Below are 15,098 nucleotides of genomic sequence, written 5' to 3' on the forward strand. Positions count from 1 at the left end.
CCCTGGCATGAGACATACCCATGATGAGCTGTGTCCATCCCAGCCTCCAGAGCAACAATTCTGCCATGCCCTTGAGCACAGTGATGATTCAGGACCATGGAGAGAGGCAGAGGGGTTTTTGGGGGTGCGGGCGGTGGTCATTTTTGTGATGCTGCAATGCCCAGGTGAGACATTAAGAACTCCCCTGAGTACGAAGATGGTTTACTAGTGAATTTGTTGCTTGGGAAAGTCATGTAAGGTACATCCAGAGGCGTAGCTTGATGTTGTGGGAACATCCCGGAGGGGCTGATGGGAAGGTCTGAGACTGTAGTATACAGATCTCCTCTCTTACACACAGATGCTTACCTTGAAGGCGCAGCCAACACCTGCAAAGGGACACCCAACTCCAGCCTCAGCCACCTCGGGGTGATCCTGGAAATAAGAACCATGTCACTGGATGTTACGGGGCTCCCAGTGGCACTGGGGCTCTCTGCAAAGCACCAGCATCCACCAGGCATAAGCTGGACTGGGCCACAAAACTTTGCACATGCTGTTCCTTCTGCTTCAGCCATCCTGTAACCCTCCTTCAGAACAAGAGCAGGGCCCCTGCTGTGGTCCTGGGAAGCGCTGCCACCTCTCCTGCTGGGCCATATTCCACTCAGCCCTGTAATCGTCATTTGCTTTTTGGTTGCCCCCCCCCCGGGCCTGGGGGCTCTGTGAGGGCCTCTAACAAGCAACTTGACAATACTGTCAACCTGTGTGTAAGTCTGAGGAGTTCACAAAATGCTTTCATAGTCATAATCCTTCCTAGGGCCCCTAACAACACTTGGGGATAGCAGGGTAGGTTTTTTGTTCCCATCTGATTGATGAAGAAACTGAAGCTCACAGAGGGCCAGGGATTTACTCAAGGAGGAACAGCTAGGAAGCAGCACAGCTCCAGGGATCTTCCTACCCCATGTCTCTATCTCTTATCAAGAGTAAGTCCAGGGCTTCCCTGGTGGCGCAGTGGTTGGGAGTCCGCCTGCCAATGCAGGGGACACAGGTTCGTGCCCCGGTCCGGGAGATCCCGCGTGCCGCGGAGCGGCTGGGCCCGTGAGCCATGGGTGCTGAGCCTGCGCGTCCGGAGCCTGTGCTCCGCAACGGGAGAGGCCACAGCGGTGAGAGGCCCGCGTACCACAAAAAAAAAAAAAAAAAAAAAGAGTAAGCCCAGGAGAGACTGGGAGAACATTTTTTCCTAAACATAGACCTGGAAAGGGCTTATATCCAGAATACATAAAGAACTCTTACAATTCAATAAGACAAACAACCTAATACAAAATGGGTAAAATACTGAACAGATACTTCACAAAATAAGATACACAAATGACAAGCCTATGTAAAGATGTTCAACATCACCAGTCATCAGAGAAATGCAAATTGTAACGAAATGCCACTGTCCACTCACTAAATGGCTAAAATTTACAAAGAACGAGAATATCGAGCTTTGGTGAGAACGTGGAGGAACTGAAACACTCATAGGTTGCTGGTGGGAATGCAAAATGGTACAATCGCTTTGGGAAAATCTATGGAAGTATCTCATAAAGTTAAATCATACCTACATAAGACCGTGCTTATCAAGTTATCAGACAACCCACACATTCCACTCCTAGGAATTTACCCAAGAGAAAGTGAAAATATGTCCGGGTGTACGTAAATGTTCACGGCAGCTTTACTCATAAGAGGCCCACGCTGCCAGCAATCCAAGTATCCATCAACTGGTGGATGGATGAACAAAGTCCGGAATATCCGTACTCCAAGACACTACCCAGCAGTCAGATGGACTAAATTACTAATATGTGCGATAACATGGAGGGACCTCAAAACATGCTAAATGAAGAGAGTCCAACACCAAAGACTACATACTGGGATTCTATTCTTACAAGATTCTAGAAAAGGCAAAACTATAGTGACAGAAAATAGACCAGTGGCTTCCTGGGCTGCAGCTGGGGGAGACTGACTAAACAAGGGCACAAGGAAGCTTTTTCTGGTGCAGGAACATTCACCCTGCTGACTGCAGGTCACACGATTGTATACATTTCCCGGCATTCATCAATCTGTGCACTTAAAATGAGTGAATTTTATTACATGTAAATAATATCTTGATTTTCCAAGAGCTTTGTTGTTGTTTTTAAGAATAACCTCATGGGGTGATGTGAAGGGAGATTTGGATGAAAGGAGGGGAGGACAGAGGTCTTTTGGGCTGAGCAAATACAAAGCCACACTAGTTATTCTCTAATAGTAAAATAAGTGAGAGCTGTGGGCTTAATGAGTACAGTTGGTTTGGGACACAGAGCACAGCCCAGCAAAAGGCCACCCCCCACTTTGCCGCATTGCCCCGGGCTTCAAGCACAAGTTGCTCCCAACAAAGAATAGAAAACAGATGTTTTACTGGGGAGGGGTGTGTAGCCTTGTCAGGGAGACTGCAATGGCCTTGGAAAGTGCCCTGTGATGCAGCCTCTCCCAGAAGGTAGTTCCTGACATGAGGGAAGGATGGAGGGCCTGAGGCCAGGGAGGAAGCTGGCAAATGCACGAGGGGTCATCTCTCAGGCCCTGAAACTCCCTATGAGCCCATGATTCGAATCCTCTGCCGTTCTAAGGGTATATGCTTGAAGTGAGAGTCAGAGGGAGGTAAAAAGGTGAAAGTGATAGAACTAACGGTGGGAGTCCAGAATCACCCACAGGTGGAGAGGCACGTGTTCCTTTGGCATCTGAGCCCTGTGGCGTGTCTGTGCAATGAAAGCCCATGCAGGCTGGCAAGTGCTACATGGGTGGAGCGGGCATCCTTATTACCATGTACAATGGGAGTGGGCTGGGACCAGCCTCTCATGTCTGGCAGAGGAGGGGCAGGGGGTAACTTGAGAGGCCGCTGGTGGCCAGCCAGGCTGCCCAGAGTCCCACCATCAGTCACTCAGTCTCTCCTTCCTTGGGGTGCTTTCCAGGGTTAAGGGGGTGGGCTCGGGAGCCAGCCTGTCAGGGTGCAAAGCGCATCTCTGTCACTTCACACACTATCTATGTGGCCCTGGGAGAGTTATTAACCTCTCCATGTCTCAGTTTCCTAGTCTGCAAAATGAGTATAATAACAGAACTCCCCCTTATAGAGTTATGGTGAGGATTAAATGCCATAATATATGTAAATTCTGACATGAGTGACCTATTGTGCTGTAACAAAATACCACAAACTTATTGGCTTAAAACAACCCCCACTGAGACTTCCCTGGTGGCACAGGGGTTAAGACTCCGCGCTCCCAATGCGGGGAGCCTGGGTTCGATCCCTGGCCAGGGAACTAGATCCCACATGCATGCCGCAACAAAGGAGCCCACCCACGTGCTGCAACTAAGGAGCCAGCGAGCCACAACTAAGGAACCCGTGAGCCGCATCTAAGACCTGGCGCAACCAAATAAATAAACAAACAACAACAAAAAGCCAACCCACATTTTTTGGGTTGGCCAAAAAGTTCGTTCTGGTTTTTCATGTCATGGGAAAACCCGAACGAACTTTTTGGCCAGCCCAATATTATCTTACAGACCTGGAGACCAGAAGTCCTAAAAGTGAGCAGGATTGTGCCCCTTCTGGAGGTCCAAGGTGAGCATGTTTTCTTGTTTTTCCAGCTTCTGAAAGCCACCCGCACTCCTTGGCTCAGGGTCCCTCCCTCCATATTAAAAGCTAGCAGCAGAGCATCTTCCAATCTCGCTCTGATTCTGATTCTCTTGTCTCCCTCTTTTGGGGGCCCTTGTGATAACAACAGGCTCACCAAATAAGCCAGGGTCATCTCCCCATCACAAGATCCTTAATTTAATCACATCTGCAAAGTCCCTTTTGCCATTGTTATGGGCTGAGTAGTGTCTCCCCACCCTGAATTCATATAGGGAAGTCCTAGCTCCCATGAACATGACTGTATTTGGAGACAGAGTCTTTAAAAGAGGTAATTAAGTTAAAAGGAGGTCATTAGGGTGAGCCCTACTCCAATATGACTGGTGTCCTTATAAGAAGAGAAAATTAGGACACAGACATCCAGAGGGAAGATGATGGGAAGATGCTGGGGGAAGAGGGTATCCACAAGCCAAGGAGAGAGGCCTCAGAAGAAACCAACTCTGTCTAGAGCTTCTTGCCTCCAGAACTGTGAGAAAACAGATTTCTGTTGTTCACACCACCCAGTCTGTGGTACTTAGTTACGGCAGCCCGAGCAGACTAATAGAGCCATGTGAGGTAACATATTCACAGGTTCCGGGGATTAACACGTGGACATCTTTGGGGAGCATCATTCTGCCTGACGCGGTGCTCAGTAAATGTTACCCATGATTAGTAGAAGTACTATTATTAGCAAAATTATTCCTGTGGATTAAGCACTGCCCTTGGGACATCTTTTTCCTTTTGCTAATGGCTGTCACATACACGCGTCTCATTTAATCCTCACATCTCAAACTCTTAATAACTAATTCTGTAAAACCCTGTTTTCCCACTGGAGGTTCTGCCTCTCGTGTAGGTGAGGAAGCTGAAGCTGAGATGGCCGGTGACTTGCAGGATGCAAGTTTGGGGCAAGGCTGTGGCAGAGGCCAGGGGCCTGGAATCTACGTCCAGGGTCCTTCCTCCCGACCAGGAGTCCTCACCTTGACTAAAGGGTAGCCTCATCTGAAGTCCAGGGACCGAGGGGACTGGAGAGGGAAGGGGCTGGGGTCGCAGAGGAGGAACGGGGCATCTGTCCTGAGCCAAGCCTGTGCCTGTCTGGTGCCACAGGAGGCCCCTGTGTGAGCGGTCTCATTGCCTGCAAACTGCTAAAAATAAAATTCGCAGTGGAATTTCCTCTGAGGAGGAAACAGAGAAAACAAAATCCCAGCCCTGAGGGAACACTTGTCCTTCTGTCCACGTCCGAGAAGTCTGGGGGTGTGTGGTGTTCCCAGCTTCCCTGCTTACCCAGGCCCTTTGTGACGGGGTCAGCAGAGAGCTCGATCAAAGGGTCCCCACTTGGGGACCTAGGGGCCTCCGAGAATGTGAGTGTCAAGAGGGTGCCGGGAGCATGAGAGCTGCCTCCGTGAAGCTACTGCACAGAGCGGAGGGTCTGCAATGTGCCAGGCACTTCCCACGCTGCTGTGCTGGGCACTGAGGCTGGCCAAGGTCTTGGATGCCAGGAGGGGCTGTTTTTGCTTGGGTCTCAGCTAGTGCTGAGGGAGAGGCACTCGACAGTGACAGGGTGGACTCGGTCTGCTCGCCAGTTCCTGCCCGCCTCTGTACCTGAGCCAGTTTCCTTTCTGGCAATCTCTGCTTGGCTCAACTGCCACCTCCTCCAGGAAGTCCTGCCTGATTCCCCTAGTTGAAAGTAGTCTTGCCCATTCCTGTTTCCACAGCATTTGGTGGATTCCAGCACTTAAGGTGGACTGTGTATTTAAACCTGTGTAAAACATTTGGGGGTGATCCACCATCTGGAGGCAGCAGAGAGAAGATGTCAGCAGCCTAAGGGGCAGGAGTGGGAGCCTGGCTCTGCCCCCCCTTTGCTGTATGACTAGTGCAGGCACACCTCTTCACTGAACCTCGATATATTACCCACTGGTGAAATGGGGGTATCACCACTGCCCATGACACAGGATGTCATGGGATCGATAAGGTTACAGATGCAATTGTCAAGCTCAGAAGTGTAAGGGGGTTCATTTCCACGCATTGCATTTCAAAGGACACAGATATGCACAGAGGCTGAGGACAGACTCAAGATGGACGTGGTCAGCGTCCTTCCACAGACTCAGGACGGCCTCAGGGGACAGAAGGCTGACTGACTTACTTTTTGTGGCCCCAAGGGAGACAGACTTCAGCTCAGTACAAACAAAGAGGAAAATGGTACAACAATTAGTTCCCCATGGTGGAAGTGGTGGTTTCATGCAGTAATGAGCTCCCCGTCACTGGAAGGACACAAAGCCACTTGGCAGGAATCCAGTACAGGACGGAAATTGGACTAGACAGCTTGACCTCCTATTGTTTTCTGATTCTAAAATAGTTTAAGGCACTCTTGTAAGCCCCTGGCAGCAGCTTGCTTTTGACCTTCCTGAGTGACCTCAGAGGGAAGCGAGTGAGAGAAACAATCCCATTCACAGGGTCTCAGGCAGACAGAATTGACTGCTATTTCCCAGCCACCGGGTCGTCCCCTACTTCACTGTCACTTCTGTAGGAAGGTCATTCCAGGCAAGAACCAAGTCTCTAACCAGGTCAACAGTTATCCTTTAACATCTGCTTCTTACATGAGCTAATCGGTCTCGGGCTTCCAGCACTTCTTAGAGAGACATTAATCTAGTGAAGTCAGAGGAGGAGGACAAACTGATAAGCAGATGGCATGGAGAGTGTTGCAAGAATGGGCACCTCGGGGCTCAGCTCAGCTGGTCTCCGGCCCGGCCTGTCCACCCCACCTTCACTTCCCAGGTTTCCCCAGATGCACAAACTGCAGAATCGCCACGTATGCGAAGTGTTGATTTATAATCAGCTGTTTTCCTTTGGTCAAAAGTCCCCCCAAAGCTCCCACCGGGTCAGAAGCTGAAGGAGTCCCTGGTCTTTCCACTTGTGGCTTTGTGCAGGTGTCAGGCCACTGGCTCACCCCACCCCCCAGCTTTCCACTGGGGGTGTACCCTCCTCCCACTCTGTAGCCTGTTTCAGTGCCTGTAATTCCATCATTAGAGTCACTTCATTTGGTTTAAGGCAGCAAGTTTCAAACTGTGCTCTGCAGGGCCCTAGGAATCCCCAGTGTCTCTGAGGGGCTGGGACAGGAGAAGGAAGTGGGGTAACCGAAAGGACGGGGCTCCAGGCTCCCCTTTAATCAGAACGCTTCTACTTTCATCTGATTTCACATTAACAAAGATGAAAAAATTAAGACTACTGGGTTGAGAGAGATTAAAATATCTCATCTTTATGTCATCTAAGATTTGTACAATGAATCTGTATTCGTTTTGTTAAGAGGCAAGAATAAAACACGTCAGAACAACAGCCCTGATGCCTTCGGGCAGGCAAGTGCCTTAGAAAGCATCTAGCCCGTGTCCTCTCTTTCGAGGGTGGAGTACAAAGATCTCAAATAGGGAGGCTTGGGAAGTTATTCCATGGGTGTTAATCCTATTAGCTCTTAACCACATTGTAGAGTATAAAGTTCTGGGGAAATGCACTGGATCCTTACTATTATTCCCTTGAGGACCTGCGGGGGGAGAGGGTTGCTGACAGGAAGACAGGAAAGCCCTCAAAACCAGCTCTGGTGGGGCAGGAAATTCCTCCAACTCTCCGCAGGCGAGGGGCCAGAGCGGAGAAGGGATAAGGAGGCGTGGAGACCTGCCTGCCTCTGGTTCCACAGCGGGAGGGAGAGCCGCCCTGCCAGCCACTGACTGGCAATGGGACATTGCAGATGCTGGAAAGACCCTGCACAGTCAACCTAGCATCTTCACTTTACAGGTGGAGACAGGGGAGTCATCTCAGCCATGCACTGAATTATAAAGCCATCCTCAGACACCAGTCTCCTGACCCCTGGGCCATGGTTCGGGCAAGGGTGGAGCTTTGGTTGAAAGGAGCCGGTGCCTCACAGTGTGGACAGTGCTGGTGGCCAAGTTGGCGAGACCCTGGTCATGAGGGAGCTTTGCAATGAGACGCCCCTGTGGGTGTCGGGGCCCATGTGTAAGAGGGGGTCAGATTTACAGCAGGGATTCTTAAAGCTTTGGATTCACAGACCGATACCAGTTTGTTTGCTTTTTAAACTAGGAGATGAACATAAAGATTGCCATTGTAAAATTTTACTAAATAAAGGCTTTACCCCCGAATTCTATCACCTGTCACAATCATTTCCTTTATACAAAGACATGAATAGGAAGGGCATCATCTCAGAGTAAAGGTTGACTCTATAAATGGAAAGAATTTACTTTTATAAGAAAAACTCATAACAATTTCCTTATTTTTTGTTTTTTAATCATTTTTGTCATGAACTGGTGGGAATGGACCAGTGCTGGTCAACAGGTGGGAACCTCTGGGCTGGACAGATTACCTGCGAGGGTCCTTCTCCAGCTCAGAAGGGCTGGGGTTCTAAACTGATGCCTGAGGGTATCTCTTTGGCCCCTCACACTACCAAAGTTGCATCTTATTCCTGGAAGCACGGTTTGGCAGAGCCGGAGAAGTGAGATGAGGATGGCCTGTCCCTGTCTGAGGGCAAACAGGGCCAGAAAGAACTGTCTAGGTCAAGAGTTGGCAAACTTTTTCTGTCAAGAGCCAGAGAGTGAATATTTTGGGCTGTGAGGCCTCTGTTGCAACTATTCACCTCTGCTGTTTCAGGACATAAGCAGCTACAGGGACTTCCCTGGTAGCACAGTGGATAAAACTCCACGCTCCCAATGCAGCGGGCCCAGGTTCGATCCCTGGTCAGGGAACTAGATCCCACATGCATGCCGCAACTAAGAGTTCGCATGCCACAACTCAGGAGCCTGCCTGCTGCAACTAAGACCCGGCACAACCAAATAAATACATAAATAAATATTAAAAATAAAAAAGCAGCCACATGCAAGGCATATATACATGACTGAGTTGTGGCTGTGAACCAATATAACTTTATGTAGGGACCTGGAAGTTTGAATTCCTTATAATTTTCATGTGTCACAAAATCTCATTCTCCTTTCAATTTTTAGAAACCTTTTAAGTGTAAAAAAACCATTCTTTGCTCGTAAGCCGTACAAACAGGCGGCAGCCTGAGTTGGGCCCGCAGGCTGTGGTGTGTTGACCCCTGTCTAGATGCTGTCCTCACCCTGAGTCTGTCACGGGTCGGCCAGGTGGCTTGGGGCAAGTTGCTTCCCCACCGCAAATGTCAGTCTCCTCACTGCTGACAAAATGAATTCAGTCTAGACTCAGACAAGGAAGGAGCCACCTGGCAGGGACTAGGTGGGCAGATACCTACTTGGCCTCTTCCCCTGCCAACGGAGACAACTGACAGACAGTCTTTCCTGGCAGTGCCAACTTACCTGCTCCTGAGACAGAAGGCTTCCTGGCCTCTCAGATGGTGTGTCATCCCCTTTGCATTTGGGACAGATCCGAGCCTCACCATTCCTGGGGACACATGAACAAATGCCACTGAGTGAGGCATTCACGACTCCATGGCACCAACCACCGTCCCCAGAGCTCCAAATGCCTAGCCCTTGCCCAGTGTGGCAGCTGACACCAATGAGCCTGCAGCTCCACCATCCCAGACCCACCATTCCCAAACCAATGTTTTCCTGTAGTTTGCAGTGAGCTTCTCTGGCAGCCAAACCTGATCTGAAGTGACTAGAGGCTATTCAAGCCCCTACTTATCCCACTTAGTGTGAATATTTATGTTTGCAGAAATATTCACTGCTTGATTATAAGGTGCATCCCCAATTCCCGCTGGAAGAATTACACAGTAATGCACTGACTTGCTTTTCTAAAATCCGAAAAACTTCTCCATTCCAAACTACATCTGACCCCACGGGTTCAGATAAAGGATTGTGGATGTGCAGCTATATTAGTTCTTCTCAGCTTCCTCTATTTTATTTTGGTCTCTTATTTTTAGTAATTACAGATGACCATGGCCTCTCAGAATAAGAAGGGGCCTCCGAGAACACCTAGCCTGAGGTTCTTAACCAGGAGTGGGTTCCGGACTCTGAATGGGGTGACACATGGTCCTATGTGCTTTAACAAAGCTCCCAAGCGATCCGGTCCTCAGTGAGAGCCACGGGTCAGGCCCATTTTACAGGAAGGAGAATGAGGCCTCAGAGGACGTATGGATCCACCAAGGTCGAGGGAGGCAGGCGCAGAGCTGGGCAGAGCTCTTCAGGCCTCAGGCCTGGATCCCTCTCCCGCCTCTGCCAGGTTTTGGAAGGACAGCGAAGGAAGCCAAGAGACCCATTGCAAAAGCCTGAGATGAAGCCAGGATGGTGAAACCAGTCGAGCTTTGCTCCTCCCCCCACCTGCCCTTCTCACCACCACCTCTCTCCGCCTTCTCTCGGCCTCCTCCTTTGTGAAAGCATTGGAACTCCTCAAGCTTGCCTGAGAAGTTTCCCACCTTCTTAAACTGTAAAGTCCCAAACAAAGGTCATGCTGGGGGTGCACCGCAGTTTAAGAACACATCTGCCAGGAAACCGACCTGCGGCAAACTGACCTCATCTGTCCATTAGGCCTCACTGTCCTCATTTGTAAAATAGGGTAATAATAGTACCCACCTTTCCAAGGAGCTTCTGAAGACACAAGAGTGCTTGGCACACAGTTGGTACATAATAGTTGCTTAAGGTAGGATACTGGCGATCATATTGATGTCACCTGAGTTATTTATATTTTACATATAAATATACACATATTTTAATATATAATATACAATGTAAATTATATATGTATATTTTATACACATGCAAAATGTGTGCATTGTATATATTTATATGCAAATATATACATATTTTATATATACATCCATAAATGTATAATATATGAATACAAAAAATATCTAGTCCCCTTTAAAAGCATTCCCAGCAAACAGTCTGAGGTGATGGGTGATATTGTGGAAAAAGATATATTTGTACAGCAGTCTGTCATTTACCAGGGAGTTAATATTCATTATTACAAGGATTTTTTGGAATGTTATTGACTGGGCCTTGTAACAATCCTGGGAGGTAGAAAATCACTTTACAGGCATTTTACAGACAAGGAGGCTGAGACATCAAACAATTTGCACAGGCCACACAGTAAGTAGCCCAGCTGGACCCAGAGGCTCTCCCCCAGACCCCGGGTGGCCTTCTGCTAAGGGAGCTGACGTCCTTCTGTGGCTACTTCTCCTCCCACCAACAGTCAGACGGGGCAGTGTCCGGGACCCTTGAGGAACAGGTGTGGAAGCTGAGGCCAGAGAGGTGAAGTCACCTGCCCAAAACCACAGCTCCTCTCACCCCCGCCTCCCGTGAGGGGTCCCTCCCTGGCACCTCCTTCCCACCCGCCTCTTCTCCTCCGACCCCTCACCTCACGTTCTCAGAGAGACAGACGGAGCAGCAGAGGGGCCTGGGCTCTGGTGGGTCCTGGCAGACGGTGGGGGGGCACCCAAAGGGGAACTCGTTCTCATCGGGGGCGGGGTGGCGGCTGCTGGCCGAGCCAGAGGCCATCTCAGGGTCCCAGGCTGGCTGGTGGGGGGCCCCTGTTCAAGCTCCTCTGGGGAGGGGACCAGCTCCGTGGAGTCTGTGCTGGGAGAAGAGGTGAGTGCTGGCCGGGCCACCCTCTCTGATGTGCGGGAGTCTGATGATTTTATCTTCTCGCTGGCTTGTGCGGTTCAACGTCACAGCTGAGTCACAGCAGGGATGAGGCAGGAATTACCCTTCGTGGTGAAAAAAATCCCCTGGATGGCGACTGCAGGCTCTAGGAGTGTCCAGTCATTCTTTTGAGCAAGAGGGAGGGGAAAGCAAGTCAGAGAGAAAAAAGAACCGTGTCACGGACTTTCAGGAACCACAGTTAGAGTTTCCCCAGTCGGAGGACCTCAGGCTGCCACTGGCTTCCTCCACTTCCTCCCCAGGGGACAGGAGCAGAGAGAGCCCCTGTCGGTGACTTGTCTATGTTCCCTGGAACCTCCGAGCAGCCTAGGATACTCGGTGTGGGTGTTCACTGCCCCAGTGGAAATCCCCAGGGTTCTGGAGTCAGGTCCAAAAATGCAAGTTCTGTGCATATTAGCTCTGCCCTGTCCAGAGTATCTTAGGTAAAAGTCACTTTTGCACAGCGGGTCTCGGTTACCCCATCTGTTTAAAAAAAAAAAAAAAAAGGAATTGCAACAGGATTATCTCCAAGACTCCTCTGGGGTCTAAAATTCTGGGACCCCATGGCCAAGGCCAGCAGGAAGGCTTCTGATGGCCCAGCCCTGCCCGTGGCGTTCTTCATCAGTACGTGTGACACCTGGCCTCCCCTCTGAAGTCCGAGGCCTCAGGACCATGGACTGCTCAGGGCCCTACCTCCACGGCCCCACTCAGGAAGTCATAGGTGGCCACAGACTCGGATCAGGCGCCACCACTTCCTGGCCCTGAGAAGAACAAAGGTCTAGATAAATACAAGGTCACGAGGAGTTGGTCTCCGCAGCCAAGTGGGACGCAGATCCATTGCTGTGTGGGAAGCATGGCTCCTGGCACATCTACCATGCCCCAGGCAACATTTTCCTTCCTATTCCTTAGAGCAACCTGTTAGGAATTCCGCAGGCACGTGGAGGCACAGAGGAGCAAGATGCCTGGTCCAAAGTCACACAGCACCTGGTGGTACAGCACGATGACCACCAGGTCTGTGGGACTCTAAGCTCTGTGTTCTTCCTCCCATTCAAGAGAGGCAAAAACAAGGCAGCTTGGTGGAGCCTACAGAGCCCAGGATGGAGGTCAGAGCTTCTAGCCTTTGTTTCCTCACCTACCAAATGGAAAAGATGATCCCTCCACATCTTTCTATTCTGCTGGGCTGCTACTAGGGGTTTTGCAAACTTTCATAGTAGTTTCAAATCACAGGCTTCGAGGTCTGACAGATCTGAGTTGGGACCCCGAGGCCATCACTTACTAGCTGTGGGTCCTGGGACAAGGTCAGTAACTTCTCTGCACCTCAGTTTCTGCATCTGCAAAATGGGGTTAATATTAATACCTACTTCACCTGACTTGTAATAACTAAATGAGATCATGGGTGAAAGCATGGCATGGTGCACGGCCCAAGTGAAGTGCCCGAAAAACTTTGATATTGATGATGGCCACAGCCCTTCCAGCTCCTCAAGGTCATGAAGAAAGATTAAAATGGTAAGTTATGCTTGTATAGTGTTTTCACATCCATCAACTTTAGATGAACCTCACAAGTGGGCAAGGCAGGTCAGACGTTGTCCTCTGACCCTAGTAAATTCAACTGTCCACCTTCCCGGGAGCGATGCTGAGTCTGCCTGGGGTCACTGGCAAAGAGGGCATGGCACCCTACCCTACTGCTGCAGTGGAAATCAGGACCTCCACCCTCACCTGGGCGGAGAAAGACTATCAGAAAGCCACTCACTTAACCACATACCCCAAACCTGCAAACTTCCCTGCGTCCCCACCTGCTCCCTCCTTCCCTTGGTTTGGCACAGGAACCCAAGATTTCTCTCTCCATCCAAGTTCTTCGGTCCCTTTCTCTCTGCTCCCTTTTCTCTCCCCTCTGTCTTCAATGCCTCCCAGCTCCTTCCTATCAGCAGCAAAATATCGCAAGCTGCTCTAATAATTACAAGTGAAAAGTAACAGGTGCTTTTAGTGCCGTGTTAAGTGCTTTTACAGGCACCATCTCATCTAATCTTCACGTGAACCCTATGAGGCAGGTATTGTCATCTTCATCCCCGTTTTACGGAAAAGGGAACTGAGGCACCAAGAGGTTCAGTGACATGCCCAAGGACTCCCCGATAGTGAGTGGGGACTCGGGAGCCCTGAGCCTGTGTTCTAACCACACATGGTGCTTTAAAACGCCCTCTACCCTCATTCCACATTCCTCTCCAACATCTACGCCTTCTCACTTTAACATAACTCCTAGAAAATACTGTCTACACGGACGCTCCGCTTCCTCACTCCAATCTCCATGGAACCATCTCCCCAAGGTTCTCAAGGTCGAGGGGGCCAAACGTCCGGGGCTTGTCCCAGTTTCTATCCAACCAGCCCTGTGGCCAGCACCTGACACGCCTCTTGGCGCCTCCTTTCCAGTTCCCTTCCTTGCTGTGGCTTCCTGTACCCCTTCCGTGCTCCCCCCGGCCCCACTTCTGTGGCTGCTCCTCCTTATGTCTCCTTGACCCCCTTCTCTTCCACTCTGAACCGCCATCAGCCCCATCTCTGCGCCCCCCCCCCCGCGGGCCCCGAAGACGCGGAGTCTCTGCACTGTACACCCGCGTCTCCCCAGCCTTCCACTTGTCCTACGGGGCGCAGCTGGACCAGACCCCACTTTCCCTGGGAGTCCCGGTGGGCCGCCCCAGGATGAGGCTGGGCTCCCAGCTTTGCGATCCCACCGCGTCCCGCAGCCGGAGCACAACCACCCCCCGCCCGGCTCAGTGATGCCGGATGACCTGTCCGTGTCCCCCAGCCCCGTTCGTGCGCCCCGCGCGGGCTGGTGACGGCCGTCTCGCCACCGCCACATCTCCGGATGCGTGCGCACCGATGGGAGCAGAGCGGCGCCCGCGACTATTCAAGGATGAGCCCCCGCAGGGCTGCCCCGGGCGCCCGCAGGAAGGGCGGGGGCAGCAAGTCCGGGGCAGGGCTCTGCAGCCAGGATTCCAGGTCCCGGGGGCGCGCGGGGAGGGGGCCCGCACTTGGGCAGCCCCCGCCCCCGCCCCCGCCCCCGAGAGCTGGAGCCGGGCTGTCCCGGGCGGGGAGCGCTGGGGCGGCGGCCGGGAGCCCCCGCAGTCCCGGGGTGGGTGGGGGCGGGGTGCAGTGCAACCAACCTTGGCGCCGCCGCCGCTTCCCAGCGGCCCGGCGGGAGCTTCCGGTGGCGCGAGGGCTCGGCCCAGGCGGCGGAAACCGGGGAGGGCAGGCCCGGGGCCGGTTCCTGCAGCCGGAGCCGCCTTTCCGAGGCGGCCTCGGGGGCGGGGCGAAGGCTGCCCGGATGGGGAAACTCGCCCCTGGGCGGCATCCACGGCGTCGCAGGCTCTGTTTTTCCACTGAAGACTCACCTTCCGTTCGCCTTCTCCCCGCGCGAGTTCCTGGCACGTGTGTGGGACTCAAAGTGTTCGCAGACTAAACGAACACGGACCTGGGACTTGAACCCCCATCCTGTCCCCTGCCTGCCTGCAATCCCGCGTGGGGTGGGGCGAGCAGCAGCAAAACCCAAGTCTTAGCCCTCTTAGATTCCTGCAAGGTCCTAGCACAGTGTCAGGCTCGTCCAAGCTTATTGGGTTGGAGCAATCAGCGAAGAGATGTACAGAGCGGTTCTGAAGGCACGGGGCTTCCACAAAACTGGGTGTTTTCAGGAACCGTTTCTGGTTTTGTCTAAACACACACACAGCCACTTATTCCCTATGAATTTTGTGTATATCAATCAAAATAGTTATGGTACCTAGTGTTGGGGTAGAATTTTTGTCTAAAAGGTACAAACAACCTTTATTTTTGCGAATTTGATAAAGGCTCCT

General features: G+C 51.6%; 1 protein-coding gene across 12 annotated transcripts in view; it reads right to left on the reverse strand.

Moving 5' to 3' along the window:
• Positions 1–14,543, reverse strand: part of TRAF1 (TNF receptor associated factor 1) — a 49,466-nt gene extending 34,923 nt beyond the window's left edge. For 5 of the 12 annotated variants that reach the window (XM_029202312.1, XM_029202310.1, XM_029202311.1 and 2 more), the window contains exons 1-5: positions 14,040–14,229; positions 12,536–12,590; positions 10,979–12,020; positions 8,980–9,064; positions 346–411 (exon numbers count right to left, since the gene is read on the reverse strand). In XM_029202312.1, coding sequence (XP_029058145.1) covers positions 346–411; positions 8,980–9,064; positions 10,979–11,118 — 291 coding nt within the window. In that variant the 5' untranslated portion in view covers positions 11,119–12,020; positions 12,536–12,590; positions 14,040–14,229. Of the gene's footprint in view, positions 1–18; positions 412–8,979; positions 9,065–10,978; positions 12,021–12,535; positions 13,745–14,039; positions 14,230–14,414 lie in introns of those variants that run through there. The other 7 variants (XM_029202317.1, XM_029202318.1, XM_029202313.1 and 4 more) reach the window with 7 other exon arrangements.
• Positions 14,544–15,098: the final 555 nt, after the last annotated feature.

Source organism: Monodon monoceros, unplaced genomic scaffold (assembly GCF_005190385.1).
Source record: "Monodon monoceros isolate NGI ecotype Baffin Bay Population unplaced genomic scaffold, NGI_Narwhal_1 Super_Scaffold_5, whole genome shotgun sequence".
NCBI lineage: Eukaryota > Metazoa > Chordata > Mammalia > Artiodactyla > Monodontidae > Monodon > Monodon monoceros.